The sequence below is a fragment of the Meriones unguiculatus genome, chromosome 15, assembly GCF_030254825.1.
Source record: "Meriones unguiculatus strain TT.TT164.6M chromosome 15, Bangor_MerUng_6.1, whole genome shotgun sequence".
In the NCBI taxonomy this organism is placed as follows: Eukaryota; Metazoa; Chordata; class Mammalia; order Rodentia; family Muridae; genus Meriones; species Meriones unguiculatus.
Genome location: NC_083362.1, coordinates 13,022,405 through 13,044,580, shown reverse-complemented (window position 1 = coordinate 13,044,580; position 22,176 = coordinate 13,022,405). Strand labels below are relative to the sequence as shown.

Sequence of the window (22,176 nt, the reverse complement as noted above, 5' to 3'; positions counted from 1 at the left end):
CACTAAACCGCTGTCAATGACTGAGTTTATGAATGTGCTGGCAGACTTAATTTTACAGTGCTGTTAAGCTAAAATGTTAATGACTGGGTGTGCATTTCTGTGATGTCTTGACTGCACACGGAGGTGGAATAGCCCTGGATGGCGGGTGTGCTGAGGCCAGGAACAGTCTGTGTCAAAACTTCTCCAGCTGCGTGACTTCCCCGACCACTGGTACAATTACAGAGCAGAGTTTTTGATCTAATATTCAGTGTGGAAGCTGATTCAATGCTGAAAAAAATCTACAGTCCCTGCTACTTGGTGGGCAGAGGCGAGAAGAGCATTAAAGCCCAGGGATCCATAGCCAGCCTCAGCAATATGACAGGCCTGCTACCCTCCCTTCCTGTTTCTCCCCTTCCCTCCCTCTCTCTTCCTTCCTCTCCCTCCCCGTCTCTCTCCTTTCTCTGTGTGTATCTCTCTCTGTCGCCCTCTCTCCTTCACACACAGTATGAATGGAAATGTACACATATATGTTTATGTGTACATATACACACATCACATCTGTGCTGCAACACGTATTTCACCAACCGCCGTATACTCAGTATTTACTAAGTGACAGAGAGTATACAATTAAAGGTATTTTTCTACGTCGTATAGTACTGACCAGAAGAGCAACAATTAGAAGACTTCTCTATAGAAAGTGAGTGGAGTGAAAAGAAATGAGATGTAGGATTTGCAAATCCATACGTATATCTAATGTTCTCTGAAACAGATGCCGTATCTAAGGAATGCTCCAGAGAGCTGCATAGAAAGTAATAGACACTGAAGCAGAAACAGTGCATCTAATAATCGGCTCCTCCTCTCCAAGACGGTTAGTCAAGCAGATTCCCTTGAATTCTTCTGCTTGCTTGATTTTTGGTTTTGGTTTGTCTTTTGTTTTTTGTTTTTTTTTTGGGGGTGTGTGTGCTTGTTTGTTTGCTTGTTTTTGAGACAGAGTTTCATGCAGCCCAGGCTGGCCTGAAACATCCTCTACAGCTGGGGTTGGCCTTGGACCTTCCTGATTGTCTTGTCCCTATTTCCCAAGTATGAGGTTTACAAACAGGCATGTGTCACCATGCCAAGCTCTTGAACTCACTGTGAAGGCCCAAAGTGATATTATGTCTACCTTTTTTAAGTCATTAGACAAGCATCACAGCCAGATAAGTAACCAATCAATAACTTAGAAACCCACAGTCTAAGTAACCAATCAATAACTTAGAAACCCACAGTCTCCACTGGTTTCCAGTGTGGTTTCTAGGATAACAGCTAGCAAGATGGTGAAGAGCAAAGTCGAGGACTTGCTGTCCTTTTCTATGCTTGTATTCTAACTCAAAGTAGACAAACACAGCTGGTGCATCTGTGGTTCTGCACTGCAGAGGTGGAGGCAGGAGGATCCAACCTTCAGGCCTGTCTGGGCTATATGGTAAGGCCCTGCCTGCCTTGAACACTTAAAAATAAACAGTGTTCAGCTTCAGCTAAAGTAAGGCTTGAGGGAACTAGTGAAACCACATGGTGAGAGAGAGAAGGAAGAGGAATCTGGAGCTGGTGGTGGGAGAGCTCTGCATGGGCTGTGGAGCTCCTGAGTGGTGTGCATTCCATTTCCTTGTGGGCACCATATTCCTGAGTAAATGCTCTTGCTCTGCTAAAATATTTAATTCATTGGAAGTTTCTATTGTCTGATATTATGTACTCCTTTTATGATGATTGCTAAAAGGTTCTCTGCATACTTATGTAATCATAATAGGAAGCCTTAGATATGATTTACTTTGGGCAAAATGATAATGTATGACAATCGGAAATATGATTAAATTGAGAAATTACACAGAGTCTTTTTAAGAACCCAGCTGTTGTAGAAAATGAGATATCTATATTTGCTTTCTGTCAGTGCTGCTGTAGGTTTTTTTTTTTTTTTTTTTTTTTTGGACAGCACGTAATTGTAATGCAGTAAAAGGCTTGTGTGAAAACAGGGGAGTTGAGTAATCTTCCTAGAACATCATCAGGGTTTGTCATGTTGCTTTCTCTGCAAAGCAAATGAAAACATCTCATGTTGCGAGATACCGAAGCAGCCACAGAGCTTTTAGCGGTGCGATGGGGCAAGACGCTATAGGTGCCTACATCGCTTGTGTTAGGATGGCTTGGTATGCCAGGAGAACTAGAGAAGCCAACACTCACAGTTCCGTTCGTTTTGTTTGATGATGAAACCGCTTCCTCATACTCTAGCAGTGTTTCTTAGCGGCAAGTAGCTAATGGTATGACTGATACATGGATGTTAGCGAACAGTCTGTACGTATACACTTTAGACGTGAGCAATGTTGCCCTAACTTAAATGATTTCCCTTTGTTGTCAATGATGTATACGCGTATTAAAGGAAAGTAATTCCTGTTTTGTCTTTTCGTCTGCCAGACCAGGCATAGGCTTCCACTTTAGTCATTGCTCCTCTTTGTATAGTAGGAGACTCACAAAGAATTTAAGTTTAAAGTTAAATATTTAATGTCTGTGTGAATCATGCCTGCAGAGCAGGAGGTTGCTGTCGGTGGTTCCATCCGGTTGTCTTATTGTCCTGGGAGATTTGAGCTGTTAGTGCTTCTCATTGCCAGCGTGGATGCTCTTCCAGCCTTTAACCATCTGCACTTTCCCCTGCACTCAGCCCTGTTACATATGTGTCTTCAAGTGTGTGTGTGTGTGTGTGTGTGTGTGTGTGTGTGTTAAAGTAATAATTTTGTAGAGTGTTTTGACTGTTGAAAATTCTGTAGGGGATGAATATTTCCTTTGATCCTACTGTCCATGTAAAAGTGCTGTTAATATTTTGCTGTCTCTTTCAGATTTCTTTCCTATGTATGTCTGTACTTGTTGGCACACATGTGTGTAGTACTTAGCCCACAGAAAATGCCTTATAAATGTGTGATTAGATAAGCAGTACATACAGACATCTGTATCTTATATGTTTATGTTTCTATTTTATTTTTAACTGTCAAACACTTTATTAGGATACAAATGTATATTATATATTTATATATAATGTTATATATTTACATATCATAATGTAAACATATGTATATTATATTTAGAATATATAAATTATTACAATATATAATATACGTGTATGTTTTATATATATGTGTGTGTGTTCATGTGAGTGCATGTGAATGAGGCTGCATCCGTGGAAGGCAGAGGTCAAGGTTAGGTGTCTTCTCAACTGTCCTCTACCTTCTTTTTTCTTTTGAGACATGCACTCTTACTGAACCTGGAGACCACCAATTTGGGTAATACCCAGAAAGCCCCAGGAATCTGACTGTCTCTTCCTCCCAGGCACTGGACAACAAGCACTTTCAAGGGGGTGACAGCAATCAAACTCAGGTCTTCAGGCTTGCAGGAAAAACGCTTTACAGCTGAGCGCTCTTCTGGGCCTTAATGGGGCATTGCGATATGTGTTTGTATGGTAGAAAGATTAATTAAAGATAATTAACATATCTGTCACCTGACCTAATTACCAGTTTTTAAAGGCGAGAACACAGGAATTTTCTCTCTCTTTCTCTTTCTCTTTCTCTTTCTCCTTCTCTCTCTCTCTCTCTCTCTCTCTCTCTCTCTCTCTCTCTTTCTCTCTATCTCTCTCGTGTGTGTGTATGTGTGTTAGCAGCTTTGAAGTCTGCAATATCAGCTGTAGTCACCATGTTATTTGATAAGTCCCTAAAACTCATTCCTCCTAGGTTACTGAAGCCGTGCCCTTTAACAAGCATCTCTCCTTTCCATCTACTGTTCTCCACCTCTCGTTACCGTCTTTATGCTCTCTGATTCTGAGTTTGATTCTTTTTTAAACTCCACAGATAAATGGGATGATACCATACTTGGCTGCTCGTGCCCACATTATTTTATATCTCAAATAGCAAAAATATGGACACAAAGGATTCTATGAACTCTTAATGACACACTTAGCTGTCAAAGCATTCAATTAAATAAATACAGGATTTGATAACCTCTTAATCACCATATATATGTGTGTTTCTGTTACATATATGTGTTATGTGTGTTTGTGTGAAATAACCTTCCCCCATGTTAATTCTGTTTTGTCCCCTTGCACTTCTGTCAGTGCACACTTTACTAGTGACATTTATTAGCACACAGCTACTTTCTTCATTGATTATTCTAGAGGCACAAACTGTAATTTTAAAGCCATTGTTGGTTTTTGCTGAATTTTTATTTTTTTAAACTGGTAAGTTTGTCCCTGTTCCAATGTCCATCCTGTTTGCCTTTCTGAATTAAGATTGAACATCTTACCCAGGGTCTTTCTTCTTGCTTAGCTTCCTTAGGTGTACATATTTTAGTATAATTATCCTATATTATATGTCTAATATCCACTTACAAGTGAGTATATACTATGTGTGTCTTTCTGCTTCTGGGATACCTCATTCAGGATGATCTTTTCTAGATCCCACCATTTGCCTGCAAATTTCATGATTTCTTTGTTTTTAATTGCTGAGTAGTATACCATTGTGTAAATGTACCACAATTTCTGTATCCATTCTTCAACAGAGGGACATCTGGGTTGTTTCCAGATTCTGGCTATTACATATAAAGCTGCTATGAACATGGTTGAGCAAATGTCCTTGTTGTATACTTCAGCATCACTTGGATATATGCCTAGGAGTAGTATAGCTGGATCTTGAGGTAGCACTATTCCTATTTGCCAGAGAAAGTGCCAGATTGATTTCCAAAGTGGTTGAACAAGTTTACATTCCCACCAGTCATGGAGTAGGACTGGAGTCTATGACTGAAAGCCTCTGAAAGACTCTATCCAGCAGGGTATCAAAATATATGCTGAGATTCATAGCCAAACTTTGGGCAGAGTGCAGGAAATCTTATGAAAGGAGGGGGAGATAGAAAGACCTGGAGGGAACAAGCTCCACAAAGTGAGCAACAGAACCAAAAAATCCAGGTGCAGTGGTCTTTTGTGAGACTGATACTTCAAATAAGGACCATGCATGGAAATAACCTAGAACCTCTGCACAGATGTAGCTCACAGCAGCTCAGTATCCAAGTGGGTTCCCTATTAATGGGAACAGGGACTGTCTCTGACATGAACTCAGTGGCTGGCTCTTTGATCACTTCCACCTGAGAGGAGAGCAGCCTTGCCAGTCCACAGAGGAAGACAATGAAGCCAGTCCTGATGAGACCTGATAGGCTAGTGTCAGATGGAAGGGGAGGAGGTCCTCCCTTATCATTGGACTAGAGGAGGAGCATAGGAGAAGAAGAGAGAGGGAGGGTGGGATTGGGAGGGGATGGGGGATGAGGCTACAGCTGGGATACAAAGTGAATAAACTGTAATTAATAAAAAGAAAATAAAAATAAAAAATGTTAAGTTTGAATTTTGACTCTCAAATATTCATCTACAAAATTTTGAAAGCATAAAATTCAGAGCAGGAGGATCATTGGAAAATAAAATATTTAGTTCCTAATGCTGACTTTATGAGAACTATCCTTTCTACATCTTTTAATCTACCCCATGTTCCTCAAAAGAAAGTTTTGTTTTCAAAACTGCTTTTCCCTCCTTGGCACTCTATTGTTTACATGACCTTTGAATGCCCTGAGACAGTTGTGAATTATTATTAAGTGAGAAATCCATATAAAGCATCTAATTAGCTCCATGATGGAAAGTTAGCTGATTTCTTGTGTTTTGTCACCTTGTGGAGAACTAGCATAAGTCCCGTGTTTATTCACCTTGGTGGTCTACTGTGAGCCCATTAAGACAAATTTCTACAAGAATTGCCATGTCCAAAGCAAGGCAGTTGACGAATATCATCACATTGCCTTTAGATGCTTACACCAACTGACACCCAACAAAAGCAGCGTGAAGGTGAGAGGAGGGGATTAAAAATCTTCTGCTAGCGTCTTTATGGATGCCAACTGTAACCTATGTGAAGGGTGTCCATGAGCTTAACTCCTGAGAGGGGAAGCTCAGTGAGGAGTCATTGATGGGGGAAGGTTCCTGTTTACAGGAAATGAGGGGTGATGTCCTGAGTACTTGCGGCTTTTATGATCCCCATCTTAAGCAGCCTGCTTTTTGAGTTTCTCTTCAGTTACATTTTATTCTATTTTTATTCCGTAAAGGGTTGCTTCAAGAAAAGTGTCGTATTTTCTCTTCTAGAACCTTGTGTGACTACACAGGAAACCTGGTCCTGGGACCAATACTTAAAAGAATGGAATGCTGTGGCCGCACCAGTTGAGCTGTTTTCCAAGGTCAGACTTAAGTCTTTTCAAGGGGATTTAATTAGGAAACTCAACTGAAATGAAATCCTTTGCCTCTATAGCTTAAATCAGTGAATTTGTGGGCAGGGGTAGGAAATGACTCATCACAGCTACTCAGAACCTTAGTGTTTCAGCCTTGTATACTAGAGCTGGGTTTGCAGGCTAGCACTGCTACCTACCAACTCTGTGACTTCTAGGCAAGTCATTCAACCTTTCTGTGCCTCGGTTTCCTCACCTGTAAGATATTAAAGAGACTTATCCCTTTCCTTGGATTTTGGAGGGCTAGGTAAGTTGAACACAAAGTACATAGAATACAGTTTGCACATAAGTGTCACCTTCTGTGTCTGTCTTCAAATCTTCATTTTCTTAGCTGTATATCATTTGTTTGTGTCCGTTCAAGGGTTATGTTACATAAATCTATTTTCATGTGATGAGTTACAGTAGTGGATTAAGATAAAAAAGACAGTGGGACCCCCAGATTACATCATTCCAACTAGGACAGACTTGCTTGATTGAAAGCTTGGGCACCAGAGCCTCATGATTGTGTTCAAGGACTCTTGTGTACTTAAAATTTACATCATTATGGTGCATTTTAACCTTTTGTGAGAGGTGAACCTTGTATTTGCTATACTTCTCATGGCATCTATTGTGATGCTTCCGGCATCTTTTGCTGGTGAAAGGACCAGTAATTATAATTGCGGATGTAGCAATGGATAGGGAGAAAGGACATTAAAGAGGAAGGAAAAGAGAGAGAGCCCAAGTCCTGGTACCTCACAGTGAACAAACATAAACATTTTTATTTAATTTTTGCCGTGTAGGTTAGTGGCTTCCATAATGAACTAGTGTGAAGGCTGCATCATGGAAACTGAGAGCATCTAGAGTTGGGGTTATAGCCAAATCTGCATTTCAGATGGAAAGCACAGAAGTGCTAGTATTCTCAAGACCTGCCAAGCAGACTCTCAGGGAGCATGACAGGGAAACATGATGAGGAAGGCTCCTGGGGCATTCTGCATCCGGCTCTGAGGTCTGCTGCCTTGCGGGGCATAAGGGAAGTGCAGGTCTTGCTAAGTACTCTACCACCCTCTTCCTTTCGCTGTTTCATGACGAGACTTTGGGTGTTTATCCCGTCACAATTATGAGAGTCCCTAGCATCATCATAAGTGCCAGACAGGTGAGTCTCTGTTTCTTGTGTGTCTCGTAGTCTCTGCGATGAGCAGGCGTGTATGATCTCATAATGTTGAGTGACTTCTGAGACACTTTTGTTACTTCTGAGAAGAGAAGGGTCTTTAAAGAAGGTGGCCTGGACCAAAACAGCCTTTCCCCCTCTGCCTGTGCCTACCTCATACCCAGGGTGTAGGATCATTGTATGTCCATGGACAGAGTGGCCCAGCAGAGGATAGATGCCTGAGGGCAGATGAAGTCTGGACGCACCCGGGATATGATGTGCACCACAGGGCACAGGTAAAGCTGGAGACTCTGTACCTAGATTTGATAGTGTTACTATCCAGAGCCATAAGGTAACTAGAAGCTGCTGCTGAAGGAATAATGACTGAAACGTTATTACATGTTTATCACATGTGGCAAAATTGCCTGCAGAGAGCATGGTGCCTTAGAAAACAGAGTTGTACTGCATCCTCGGATCAGGGTCCTTGAGCCGGGTTTAAGACGTTAGGTATCTAGGCATCAGTGTACAGTGTAAGTGCTTGCAAAGCAAGATGAATTTAGGCTGGAGGAAATAAAGTGTCAGAGTCTCTGTCCCTCTTCTGTGTTTCTTTAGACAGAGAGTGTATTGCTTTTACTAGAGTTTATTCTGGAAGATTTTAAAAGGTTCATCAGCCATTGCAGAGATAGTTGCAGAGTGAAGTTTTTCTTTCCCTCCAAATTTCCCCTCATGGCTTGGTGTTAATGAAAACGACACCCAGGGGAAAATGGGACACTTTTCTGCTGAAGCGAATCATTGCAGCAGTGTTGGGAACCAAGTATTTGGGCTGTCAGGCATGAGTCTTTGTCCCTCGGATTTCAGGGAGAGGAAGAAGTGGTAGCAGAAAGCGCGGAGTGAGGAAAGGGCAGCCAGGCTTCCCCAGGGAGGGAGGAGATAGGTGCAGCTGAGTGAAACCGCTTGGTCAGCACCGGGTCCTCCTTCATGGTCGTCTGGCTAATGAGATGACTGTGAAATGTGATTGAACTTTAACATCTGTCAACTCTGAAGATGACAGCAAAGCATTAGTGTACAGCAAACAAATCCGATGGACATGCTGGCTGCCTCTATCTTTACCTCCAGTCTGGCAGGAAGTCACTCATGTTTAAGGCTCAGAGTGTGTCAAATGCCATGTAGAGAGCATGGGGCACCAAAGGGTTAATACACTGCTCAGAATCTTGTTGCTTACTTGGGAAAGAAGTTAGACTCTAAAGCATGTTGTTAGGCGTTTACATATCTATGCGCTTATCTGTGTGTATGTAAAACTGTAATAATTAAAGAAAATGAGGCCATGATTATGAGAGAGGGAGGGAGAGAGGCACACACACACACAGAGAACACATAAGGAGTTGGAGGGAGGAGAAGAAACAGGGAAATGATATTTTGGATCACTTTTGGAAATGATCCAAATTTGGATGAGTGAAAAAAAAATCAGATGAGATAAAAAAAAAATAGGGGCTTATTTGGCCCCAAGTGAGGAAAAGAATGAAGCTACTGTTTTCACCTTGATCTCTTAATGACTGGAGATGCCTGTGCTCCAGACCTCATGTTACTTCAGCTTGACACTTGAGCATTTTAAAGATGAATAAACACGCTTGTAATTGAAAGTTTCAATGCCATCGAAAAGACAGAAGGTTCATGTCAGCCTTCCAAGAGGGAGCTGAACTCAATTTTATATTGACACTCGACTGTTAATGTTCCTTTCAGTGTGCAAATATTATAATAATGTTGTTGGCGCTAGCCACTGTAATGAGGTCCTTCGGCCTCTGAGTGTTAAAATTAGAACAAAGTAGTTTGCATTTCTTGCCTGGATGACTGCTCTAAAAACATTAAAGTAGGGGTTCACTGCTAATGTGACTTCCAACCTAATATTCAAGTTTTAGAAGATATACCAAAGCTACACACACACACACACACACACACACACACATGCACACTTCAACCCTGAAAATTAAATTCATGTTCAACCACAAAAATGTATGTACGTTACTTTAGGGAAAACACGCCTATTTTACTTATACACACATTTTGTTTCCAAATCTACTTGTCTAATTTAAATTTCTTTTAGTATCAGATCAAATGGATTGTCTCATAATTTTTAATTTATTTCACCATCTGGGGTAACTCATAAACAAGGATATAAACATCTGCTGTTGAGACCAGGCTTAAAGACGTTATGGGTGAGATACGATGTCTCTATCTTGATTTCATTTGAAAATTGAAATACTGTTTCTTCCTTTGTTAAGGTTGGTATTGAAAATAGTTTCTCCGTGAATAGTCCTTGGTTGGAGTATGAGTCTCTGGGAAGTTCCCTGTGTTCAAATTTTCTTGTTCTGTTGCTCTCCTTGTGGAGTTCCTGTCCTCTCCAGCTCTTACTATTTCCCAGTTCTTACATAAAATTCCATTTACTCTGCCCTACAGTTGGCCATCAGGCTCAGCATCTGCTTTGATAGTCTGTAGGGCAGAGGCTTTCAGAGGCCCTCTGTAGTAGGTTCCTAGGTTGTTTCCTGTTTTCTTCTTCTGGCTTTCAGAGGCCCTCTGTAGTAGGTTCCTAGGTTGTTTCCTGTTTTCTTCTTCTTCTGATGTCCATCCTCTTTGCCTTTCAGGATGGGGACTGAGCATTTTAGTTAGGGTCCTCTCTTTTGCTTAGTTTGTTTAGATGTACCAATTTTAGTGGTTTTATCCTATGTTGTATGTTTATATGAGTGAGTATATACCGTGTGTGTCTTTTTGCTTCTGGGACAACTCATCAGGATGATCCTTTCCAGGTCCCACCATTTACCTGCAAATTTCATGATTTCCTTATTTTTTGTTGCTGAGTAATACTCCATTGTATAGATGTACCACAATTTCTGCATCCATTCTTCAGTTGAGGGGCATCTGGGCTGTTTCCAGCAGAACTCCTGCACAGATGTAGCCCATGGCAGTTCAGTGTCCAAGTGGGTTATATAGTAATGGGAAGAGGGACTTCCCTCTGACACAATCTGATAGGCCTGCTCTTTGATCACCTCCCCCTGAGGGGAGAGCAGCCTTACCAGGCCACAGAAGATGACAATGCAGCCACTTCTGATGAGAACTGATAGTCTAAGGTCAGAAAGAAGTAGAGGAGGACCTCCCTTATCAGTGGACTTGGGGAGGGGCATGCATGCAGAAAGGGGAGGAAGGGTGGAATCGGAGGGGAGGAGGGAGGGGCTTATGGGGGGGATACAAAATGAATGAAGTGTAATTAATAATAATAATAATAATGATAAAAGAAAATAGTTTCTCCTATTCTTCCTGCCACCACCCTTGCCAGCACATATACCTTCCTCAGGCGTTCTTTTTGCCTCTTTGCTCACGACCTACAGTCCCCATATTTGCTCACAGCCCCAGTCCTCATTATCTGTCTGTAACTGAACCTACAGTTGGACACAGCATCTTCTGCATTTAGCAGAGCTGCTCCCAAGCTGCTTCTGCTTGGCTGTCCGGTCTTCATCCAAGTTTGTTTCCGCGTCACCCGGAAAGCCCTGTGCCCTGCCCCTGAAGCCTCTTTCTTTCAAGAAGCCTCGCCAGACACCCTGCTCTCTCTGGCTTCTTCACAGACAGTTGCTGAGAGCCTCCCTGCCCAGCTCACTCAGGCGGGAGAAATGGCTCCGCGATAGCATCCTCCCTATTCTGTAGAAGTAAAGGAGAGGTGAGATGCAGACACCCGCTGTCTGCCTTCCCCCTGCAACACTAAACCATACGCCACCTGTTTTGAGGAGCATATCTGGTCCTGAATGGCAAATCTCACTGCACCCCACCTTCCTGTCACCAGCTCAAAGGCTAGCTCTGCAGCTTTTTAACTTATGCAGTGTTCCTGTCTTACCAGCTAGGAAAACAAAACAGGCAAACAGGAATTAGACACTGTAAGACCTGGGGTCTCACAGCTCAGGAGTTCAATCGCGCCCTTCCCAGAAACTCCCCCAGACCAAGACTTGTTGCAAAAGCAAGAGGTTTATTAACCATTGTACAACGGGGTCACCCCTGCTGGTCAGCAAAGAGTGGCACCGGGAGACAAAGGCCTTTAGGTTTTTAAAAGAAAAATTGCGGGAAATTTGAAGTTGGAGTTTTGGCAATTTAGGATTGGATGAGGAAGTTATAAAGTAAGATAATTGGCTAGTCTTAGGTGCTCAAGCTTGGCCAGTCCTGCCAAGTGTGGATGCAGCTGCAATTGAAGGTGGGGGTGGTTAGCTCATCCTTGAAGATTAGGGCTGTGGGCTCTTGGCTGGAGGTCAAAAACTACTCAGAAGAAGTCTAGGTTCCTTGCTAAGAAATGCTATCTCAAGGACAAGGGTCTGGTCCTTCTTTTGCTGAGTAAAGGTCATTGCTTGCTTGCCCTTTTTTTTATATCTGTCCTCACAGATAGGGTCACATTCCTTCACTCTCTGGAAAGGTACTAAGAGGCTTTAGCTTAACCTGGACCTAAAACTCAAAACTATAGGCTTTAGAAGACATATAGGTTACAAAGTTAGTCTAACCCTTTCAACACCACCAAGGAAGGTACACTTCTGTGTTTCAAGAAACATTTGGTGTTCAAAAAAAAAGTAAAACTCGTTATGAGAAAAGTTAAAAGTCTTTTGGACTTCCTTACATATTTTGATAATAATACAGGTTTATCTTGATTCCATAAAGCAAATATGCAGTATTAGGCCCACAATGATGCTGTGACAAATTGCCACACGCTCAGCGGTCTGCAACAGCTCAGGTTTGTTATCTGGCAGTTCAGAAGGTCAGCAGTCTGAAAGGGGTCTGGCAGGTCTTCCTTCCGTCTGCAACACTGGGGAGGGTCTCTTCCTCCCTGGGGTGCTCGCTGACCACCCACACCCATTGGCTTATAAGCCAGAACACTCTAATCTCTGCTTTCAGTGCCCTATCTCCCTCTCCAGTGCTCCTGCCTCCCTCTGATAAGGAGTCTGCGATGACACTGGCTCACCTCAATAAGGCAGGACAACCTTCCCATCTCGGGATGCCTCAGGGACTCATATCCACCCAATCCTGTCAGCCGTGAGTGCTGACATATTCAGCTTCTTAGATCAGTACCTGAGTGTAACTTCGGGGCATTGTCCTGCCTGCTGCAGCTGCCACCCTCTGCCATGCTGTGCCTGGGCTACACCTGCCCCTGGCCTGAGAGGCTGCTCGTGAAATGAGTAAATGACCTTTGGAACCCTGCTAATGGTGGGACAGATGATACAACTTCCTCAGTAGCTCATGGTTCGCTCCTCTCTCTGGCCATATTACTCAGCCGCTTCTCCCTGGTACCCTTCACCTGGCCATCATCTCCCTCCTGCAGGACTGTGAGTGGACTTGCTGCCCTCCAGCTTTCTGGCATTCTCTGTCGACCCTCCCTCTCCTTTCTATTGAATATCAAGAGGGAGTCCTTTGCAGTTTATGCTGTGTTGCTTCGACTGTTTCTATTCTTGCTTTAGGAGAGAAGCAGGTGGGTCTGTTGCCCTGTGCCTCTGTGTAACATCTTTGTGCTTCCTCCTTTCCTCACTCAGCCATGTTCTCAACCCGTGATGCTTTTTCCAACTTCCTTGAACTGTAAATGCTTCCATGGGGCCACTACCTCCTTTTCAGTTCCAGGCGTGTTCTGTAGGCCATAGCTGAACCCCTTCCGCAGAGGTGGGCCTGGGTCACATTAGCTGACGTACCCATGCAGTTTGCTTCCACAGCTTCACACAGTGCTAGTTTTCCTTTGAAGACTAATAGTTCCTCCACTTTCTCCCTCTGGCGTCACATTTGTCCTGAGCATCCTCGGTGTCCTAAGCTTCTTGTTGGCCATTCTCTTCCTGGGGTCCTCACTCCCCAATCCTGCGAGCTTGTCATCACCTCCCATACACACTGCACAGCATCTCCCTGGAGGCTCGTGCCCACCCCAGGTGTCACATGCTCCTGGATAAAGATCACAAAGCCTTGCACGTGGGTCACGTGCTGAATCTACGAGCTCAGGCAGCCAGACATTGCCTGGTCTAACTTCTCCTTCCAGATCCTGAACTGTGGCCAGTAATTACTCATGCCATTGGCAGAAACCGTGCTGCACAAGTTACCCCAGGATTCCACAGCGAGGTACACACAGAGCCTCCTCTGTTCATTCCCTCCTGAAGACGTCAGCCTCGCCAGGCCTCTGGTATTAATTGTTTCTGGCAACTCCTTGGCCCACTCTTCTTGCATTCCTTTCCTCCCCGACAATTTCCTGTCCAGGCTGACTCTGCCTGGCCTCCGGGGCCAGTTTATCCATCTCTCCCATGAGCATCCCCTAGGAGGTAGTGACGTCTCCACTTCCCCTCTAGGACTTTCTGCCACCTCCCCAAATTCACAGAGCTCTCATCTTCCACAAGTGGTACGTAAACCATGCTTAGCTCAGCCTCCCAGTTGAGCTGCCTTCCAGGCTTAGCGTCTTTGTGAATGAGCATGCTTTAGGGTCCTGGTCAGCCTGCTCGGTAACTGCAGAGGGCAGTGGGCTCTGCGTGCATCTGTTGGAAGGCCACTCTTGTTCCTGCCCTGCAGTTTTCTGTTGCTACTCTTGCTTGGCACCCCAGTGCCTTGAGTTAGGACTAAGATCTTCCTCTTTTCGCACGCGCATGCTAAGCGGAAGGTGTTCATTTGTCTCTATGAACTATGGCTTTTCCCATAGCCTTAGCAACATGTGCCTCCACGTGTCACCTGTGTATCAGCACCTCTGGCTGCCTTTCATTCCTCTGGTGTACGTGTGTGCACTCTTGCATATGTGAATCTGGAGGATAGAAGGTGACACTGGGTCCCAGAGGGTAGCATTGGGTGTCTTCCTCAATTGCTGTCCACGTATTATTTGAGACAAAAACTTTCACCGAATCTGAAGATCTCCTATTCAATTAGAGTGTCTGTGCAGTAAGTCCTAAGAATCTGCTTGTTACCTATCCCAGTTCTGGGATGTCAGTCACATGGTACTCTGCTAACTGAGCCATCTCCAGGGCCTCCAATTTTGAGCCATTTTGTTTGTTTTGCTGAGGATCGTCTCTCTCTCGGTGGAGTTGTAAAGCCCTTGAAGACTGGCTGAGTTTCATTCTCTCCCTCCCTTACTCCCTCCCTTCATCCCTCCCTTCATCTCTCCCTTCTTTCATCCCTCCCTCTCTTCTTTTGTCCCTTCTTCCCTCCCTCTCTTCTTTCTTTTCTTTTATTCAAGGGTGCTAATTTAGCAAGCTTGGTTATCTCCTCTTCCATCACTTTATGGAGAAAGGATCATGACATACCTCTTTGACCTTTCACCTTTAGCTCCAAACACCAGACGATTTTCTTTTTTTATTTTATTTTATTTTATTTTTTCAATGCAGTTTATTCAGAAACCTTGAACAATCCTTGGACCCTGGGGAAAGCCAGCCCACAGCTTAAATAGCCTCTGGGTAGCCAACCCAGGCATGCCATGTGGGCAATGCAGATAGGTCCACATACATGGAAGCAAGCCAGATCCTCAGCCTTAGCCAAATGTGGAATTGTTCGTTCGTGACAGAGAGCACTCACCATCGGGAAGGTGGAAGGCAGAAACCAGCTCCATCTTTAAGGCACAGCATTCCGCAGCTCTCTACAGTTCCCCCTTTTTGTTTTAGATGCATCAGGCAAGAGTAGAGGTCTGATCTCTGATATTAGAAATAAATTGGGACTTTGTACCGATGTTCGTTTGGGTGTCATCCACCCAAAGAGCATCAGACCCGTCCGATACCTTTTTCTCAAAGGCGGGACCTGGGGCATCAACCCGCATGCAACCAGACATGCTCTTCTCTGGGTCCAAAGCGGCTGACCCTGAGTGCAGTGCTTAGCCTCACATCCTGAGCGTAACATTTTAGCTTTCCAGACGATTTTCTAATTCTCCAGGATAATCTCTTGAGGCTTTTGACGGTGTCTGAGAAAGGCTTCACTTTGTTTAGTTCAGGGATTTCCTAGTCTTTTTTTTAACTCTGAGCCCTTGTTCTTCTCAACCTCTTGCTGTTTAGTGTTTCTGCTTGCTCTGAGCCTGCTTCATTCACACTGTTACCCTGGACCCATCTGCCTAGAGCCCTGCTGGTCAGACCTGACCTCTCTACGGCCACAGTCACTTTTCTGGTTGTTCTGTCCATTAAGGATTCCTTGGCCCTCATCTCTCATCTATGCTTAGAGTGCCCGACATGAATCTTCCCTTCTTGCTCCACCCAGCACCTCACTGCTGACAGCTGCACACGCCTGTCTGCTCTTTCCCCTCACCTGGTGCTCCCCCCTCCTGTCATTTTTAATCTTTTAATTATTATCATTTATTACAATTTATTCAATTTGTATCCCTCCCTCGTCTCCTCCTAGTCCCACCCTTTCTTCCTCTTCTCCCCCTATGTCCCTCCCCTAGTCCACTGATTGGTGAGGCCTTCCTCCTCTTCTATTTGACTCTAGCCTATCAGGTCTCATCAGGACTGGCCTGGTAAGGCTGTACTCCCCCGGGAGGGGTGATCAAAGAGCCTGTCACTGAGTTCATGCCAGAGAAAGCCCCTGCTCCCCTTATTAAAGAACCCACTTGGATACTGAGTCTATGAGGTATATCTGTGCAGGGGTTTTACGACCTCTCCATGCATTGTCCTTGGTTGGGGTATCAGTCACTGCAGTGCTCTCAGGGCTCTTTTTTTTTTTTTTTTTTTTTTTTTGGCTCTATTGGTTTCCTTTTGGAGCTCCTGTCCCCTCCAGGTCTTTCTATCTACCCCTTCTTTCATAAGATTACCTGCAAACTGCCCAAAGTTTGACTGTGAGTCTCAGCCTATGCTTTGAAACCTTAATCAGTAGAGTCTTTCAGAGGCTGACTGTTATAGGCTCTATTGCCTGTCTTCTCCTGCTTCCAATGTCTATGGCATTTGTCCTTCTGAATGAGGATTGAGCATCTTCCCTAGGGTCTTCCTTGTTGTTTAGCTTCTTTAGGAGTAGAGATTTTAGTATGTTTATCCTATATTATATGACTAATATACATTTATGTGTGAGTATATACCAGGTGTGTCTTTCTGCTTCTGGGTTACCTCACCCCTGAGATTTTACCTTACACCCATCAGAATGGCTAAGATCAAAAACTCAAGTGACAACATACCACATGCTGGAGAGGATGTGGAGAAAGGGGAACCTTCCTCTATTGCTGGTGGAAATGTAAACTTTTACAACCACTTTGGAAATCAGTCTGGTGCTTTCTCAGAAAATTAGGAATAGTGCTACCTCAAGATCCAGCTATACCACTCCTAGGCATATCCAAAATATGCTCAGTTATACAACAAGGACATTTGCTCAACCCTGTTCATAGCAGCTCTGTTCATAATAGCCAGAAGCTGGAAACAACCTAGATGTCCCTCAATAGAGGAATGGATACAGAAATTGTGATACATTTATACAATGGAATACTAGTCAGCTATTAAAAACAAGAAAAGCATGAAATTTGCAGGCAAATGATGGTAACCCTCTCCTGTCTTTACCGTTGGCCACATGTGGATTTTCTTCATGCTGAGAACAGAACCTGCTCTTCCTCCCTTGATGCCTTTCTTTTGTAAACAAGGTGGAAATACACATTTCCTTCTCTCTTTGTCTTCCATTCTGCCATCTCTACCCTCCACGCTACTGTTTCCATTTTTTTTTTGTCATGCTCTGTCACTCTTAAAATTTGTTATAATGTAGCATGATTTTGGAAGTAAATACTCTATGTTCTGCTGTGAAAACCCAGTCTTTTCTAGGACAATGGGTTATATTCATTTAGAAAGCCTTGTGGGTAGCCTTCTGGAGCACCCTCCTGTTATTCATGCTCCTGCTTTTTCAGTCTTCCTGCTTGAATGAATGGAAAATGAATAGATTAGAACAGATATCCTCCATCAGACAGAATTTGACATCTTTAATTTGGTACTAATTATATTTTTAAAATATAATTGTTCAAAAGATGAACATGAGTGAAATAGAACCTGAAATATGTGTGTGTGTGTGTGTGTGTGTGTGCGTGTGCTGTTATTATTGTTGTTGTTTTAAAAATAAAGTCTGAGTATCTACTTAGGTCTGCAGAAGTCTGAGTTTATATTTAGGTCTGTAGGTATATGATGATATTCTTGAGGTTCCTAAAACCCCTTGAGAGTTTTAGAGTTTTCTAAAACTGCGTGGCCTCCCAGAGCTTTTCCATCTAAAGCAGTTGCACGTCAAGCTTCTGTGTTGTGAGCACACTGTGCAATGATATGAGAGTCACTGCAAGGGCCGCCTGGCTGCTGGTGTGGTCCTTCTTAGACACCCTGTTAAATACTATGAGCCATGTGGTGACTATGCTCTGCTCCCTAGCAGATATACAAACTGGTGACAACTGCCTGTGCTTCAGGATGCTTGGAAGTTATTTTCATCTTATCTTTCTGTTTGGCTACAGCATTTGCTTCCTTGTTTGTTTTTTTACTTCTCTTCTGTATGTTTTTTCTTGACCCTCCTTTGAAGATGGATTTACTAGTGGTTAGTAGTTTCCCTTAAAAAAAATAAAAAGAATCTATAGCATCACATACATTGTAGCCAGGAATTTCATTGATACTTAAATCAAATGGAGCACATATTAACGTAGAATGCTGCTCTGTGATGTGAAATCCTAAAGCTGATTAATTGCAAGGAATCTGAACCACAGAAAGGTCCCTCACTAGTGTCCATTTCTCATAGTGTTTACAGCCTTTAGTCTTGGTGCAAAATTGAAGAGATGCCCTGATCTCATGGCTCGGTTACTTTTCTATGCATAGAATTCACTTCTTTGAAACTGTAACAGTCAAAGTCCCAAGGCTGCTGTGAAATCTCTGCTGTGAAGGCTCGAGTCAGACAGCCAACCAGGCCTGCTCTTCTGTTCCTAGAATGGGCTCAAAGCTTGTGGGATGGTGGCTTATCTACACTGCCAGCTGGAAGCTGAGTGTCAAGCCCAGAGCTCTTCAGGAGAAAGGAACATTAAAGAAGAAAAGAGTGGCAAGTGGAATAAAGGGCAGACCCTCTGTTCATACTTCCTGTAGTTGGAGGAAATGTGTACCGGCGTCTCCCTGCTTCTCTTGTTCCACCAAGAAAGCTGTCATCTTGTATGTGCGTCCATGTGTGTGGGCGTGGATTTATTGTTTTAGACACCAGAGCAGAAGATGTGTGGAATCTACTTGAGGAACCGTGAATTAGACATCACAGGAGTTATTAAAAAAAAAATCTCCGAGTGCAAGGCTTGGTATATGCTGTCTGGCTCCCTTTGCTTTGTTGAGCTCAGATTGCCTGGAGCCAGCTGCATGTTACTTGTTCTGAAATGTGTTGTTTGTTCATTTATTCACTTGTTTCTGAGACTGTGGTTTGTTCAGTAGTTAGGATACACATTTAAATGTTGGTTGTACACCCCTAACATCTGTGGAAATGAGGATTCTGAAATTTTAGGAGAATGAATCCTCAAAAGGCCAGTCAGAATGGCATTAACCTATTAAGTTATACTTTTGTTGATTCCTAAATTCCATGCTTTTTCTGTTAAGGAACATCCCTTGGTGTAACCTTGGCAGCAATTTGGGGTTTTGAGATCATAATTAATCTTTGAAAACTATTCAAAATAACAGATAAGAGCCTCTAAAAGGAAAACTTGAGAATATGTAATCAATCGTCCATCTTAACTGGCAGCTGGTGGCCGGCTGTAGGATGTTACATACATAATTCACCTTCCTTTGCTATTTGTCTGATCAGGAGATGGCAAAAAAGATGGCACTTTGAGAGAACAGAATTCAGAGCCTTAGAGCTGCTTTGCCTGTGCATACCACTGACCAGCTGCTTGAAGGCCAGCTTGTTTTCATCTCCCAAGCACGTCTTAATAGTTCATGGCTACACATGGATACAGTAATGACAGATACTCTGGAAGGGCACCCACATGATTTATCTGTTATGTATTTGTGTCTCTGTGTCACAGACCTTTGGACATCTGATGAATGCTACTGGTAATATTTTTAGTGAAACACTTATAGCCTTCTGATGGATCCCTAGAGTCTCTGAAGACATCAAAAATGCTATGGCCTGGCTGGAGAGATGTGTTGATGGTTAAGAACACTGGGTGTTCTTCCAGAGTACCTGGGTTCAATTCCCAGTGCCCACATGGCAGTACGCAACTGTCTGTAACTCCAGTTCCAGGGAGTCCCAGTTCTAGCACCCTCATACATGCAGGCAAAACACCAAGGTACATGAAAATTAAAAATCAATACATTATTTTTAAAATGCTGTGGCTAGATCACCAACAGAAATAGCTGTACAAGGTGTAGTCTGAGCAAGAGTAGAAAAAGTCATTTTTTTTTTACCCCAAACAGAAAATGGATAGCCTTTTCAGATTCTAATTGGTGCATAGTAACATTAGAAAATGAGATTTTAAAAAATTCTTTCAAGTCCTGCGCGAGGTAGCTGAATTCTGGAACTCTGGATCCAGCAGCGCTGTACGCTCAGGTAAAGAGCATCAAACTTCCCGAGGAAGAGATGGGAAGCCGTGGCAAACACGTCACAGTCTTCCAGTACCTTGCAGCCAGTGCACTTGCCCAATAAGGATCTCTTTTGAGGGTCTCAGAAGAACCCTGAAGAGTAGAAATGGACCAGAGGGGTCTGGTCATGAGACTAGCCACATTTTCATGTTCGTGACTCGTTCCGAGTTTTTGAAAGCTTCAGTAGGTAAAATGTACATGGAAAGAAGTACACATTGTCACAATAGGAAAACTCTGGGCATCTCTCCCAAGCCTGAAGCCTCGGTGTCACTTGACATCTTGCCTTGGCCAGACACCAGTGGCCAGCCACTGCCCTCTCAGCTCTTGAACAGGGGACAAACCTGGCCCCTTCCCCTGTTCCCATCCCTGTTCCGTGCTAATGGAGGTCCCCACGTCTTCTGCCCACCTGGTTGCAGCTGTCTGAAGTGCTAACGTAATGACAAAGTGCACAGGCCAGAGTTTAAGCTGGGAGCCCAAACTCTGTGCTGACAGGGTGCGTGAATAGAGCGATTAGAGAATGCTGAGCCTCATCCTGTCCGTGTGTGGTTCAGTCCTGGTGTTCTATTAGTGAAAACACACAGCATGCCTGTTTGCTTTGCAGGTCGCATTGTTTCGTATCTTTCAAAGCTGCCATGCTACCCCTGCTGTCCCAGACCCGAGCCTTGCCTTTGAGATAGCTGTATTGTATTCCACTGTGCTGTGTTCATTTTCTCCTCATCAAACATTTGTGTATTTTGTTGTAAGGGAAATCTAGGCTAACTGTACTTGCCAGATGGTTAGCTACATGGCTTCATGATGCTTATCTTTATTGTAGAGGCTGCCATAGCCCCATTATGATATTCATACAAATTCTTTTTAAAACTTTTCAGGAACTTTTTCAAACTTTGGGATCTGGGACCATTTGGGAGTCATACCAAAAAAAAAATACTCAGTTGGTAATTTTCTGTATTTAAATATCTAAGTATGGTCTTAACTGTAGAATGAGAAATTTAAATTACAATGTCTTTAACCAATGGCAGTGCTGCTAGTCAAGGTTGCTTACAGCCCCCAGTGATGAGCTAGCACTGAGACTATTTGGCAGACAGATGCACTTGAACCTTGGCCTCAAGTATCATGTTCATAAAATGCATGTTCATAAAATGCACACAGTAATTCCACAGGGCCTTGATGGTAACTTAGTTTGTAGTCCTCAGTGTGTGCTTAGAGCCACATATGGCCTGGAGTTATGTGCCACATCTGCAGAATCATGTTAGCTATAGCTTCGCCATATGGATGTTCTCATTCCTCTATTCCTGCTAATGATATAAATATCTTGCCACCATTGGTTGCTGGCTATGACAGCAACTGTTGGAAATTCCTCAGATGGCTCTAGGTGCTTCTGTGTGTCAGAATAGATGTGAACATAATTCACTTTTGCTCCATCAATATCAAGTTGACCAAACTTTCACTTGGAAATTCTTGTGAGGTGATTTTCTCTACTTTGGAGAGAAAATCTATAGTGGAGACTGCCCGTCCATGAGGCTGTGGTGGTACGCGTTTGTCACACTGATAGCTCTTGCACACGGCGCTGCACAAAGGTTCTTTGTCAAGAGTGAGTCTGCCTTTTCTCCAGCCATTGCATCCTCCGCTAATGCCATGACTCATCTTTTGTTGCAAGCTTTAAAGATAGCAGCATATAATTTGTACCTGATTTTGCTGTGCGTATGGAACCTTGAATAATACTACTTCTCCATCATTAGTGATTATGTGAATCAATTTCATAGTAGAAAACATTATTTTTGTGAGTGTTCTGGGAAAAGAAAATGATAAAACAAAACAACAACTGTGTCCAGCAGCAAGGGAGCTGTCCTTCTCAATAAAGAGGGCAACATAGCCATGGGCCAAGTTTCACAGTCCTTGTTTGGTCCCTTGTGTGGGACAAGCAGTTGAAAGTCTTTCAGAACTTGACTCCTAGGTCATGATCTGCTTCTGTTCTGGCTCTAGCCTTGAGAGAGTCCCGCTCTCACCTCTCTGGGCTGGGGGTGAGCTGTAGAAGTTTTCTCAGGCATGCAAACTGTAGGACTTTGTGGGACTTAGGATATTACAGGTGATGGGATTTTGTTTACCTAGAGAGTATGATTCTGGCTCTCATTTATCATCATGAAATGTACACTGTCAGTTAAGAAATACAGGATACCTAAAGAGACAATTTAAAACTGTTGAGTCACAAATAAACCACTAAACAAGAGACAAATCGAA

The 22,176-nt window shown here is 43.3% G+C and overlaps 1 protein-coding gene across 2 annotated transcripts in view; it reads left to right on the top strand.

The window, feature by feature from the left end:
- The window catches only part of L3mbtl4 (L3MBTL histone methyl-lysine binding protein 4), a 438,827-nt gene that overhangs the window by 131,051 nt on the left and 285,600 nt on the right, over positions 1-22,176 (top strand). For both annotated transcript variants that reach the window (XR_009586410.1, XM_060368214.1), the window contains exon 5: positions 6,158-6,249. Coding sequence is in view for 1 of the 2 variants with exons in the window: in XM_060368214.1 (XP_060224197.1) it covers positions 6,158-6,249 (92 nt within the window). In the remaining variant the exon portion in view is untranslated. The remainder of the gene's footprint in view (positions 1-6,157; positions 6,250-22,176) is intronic.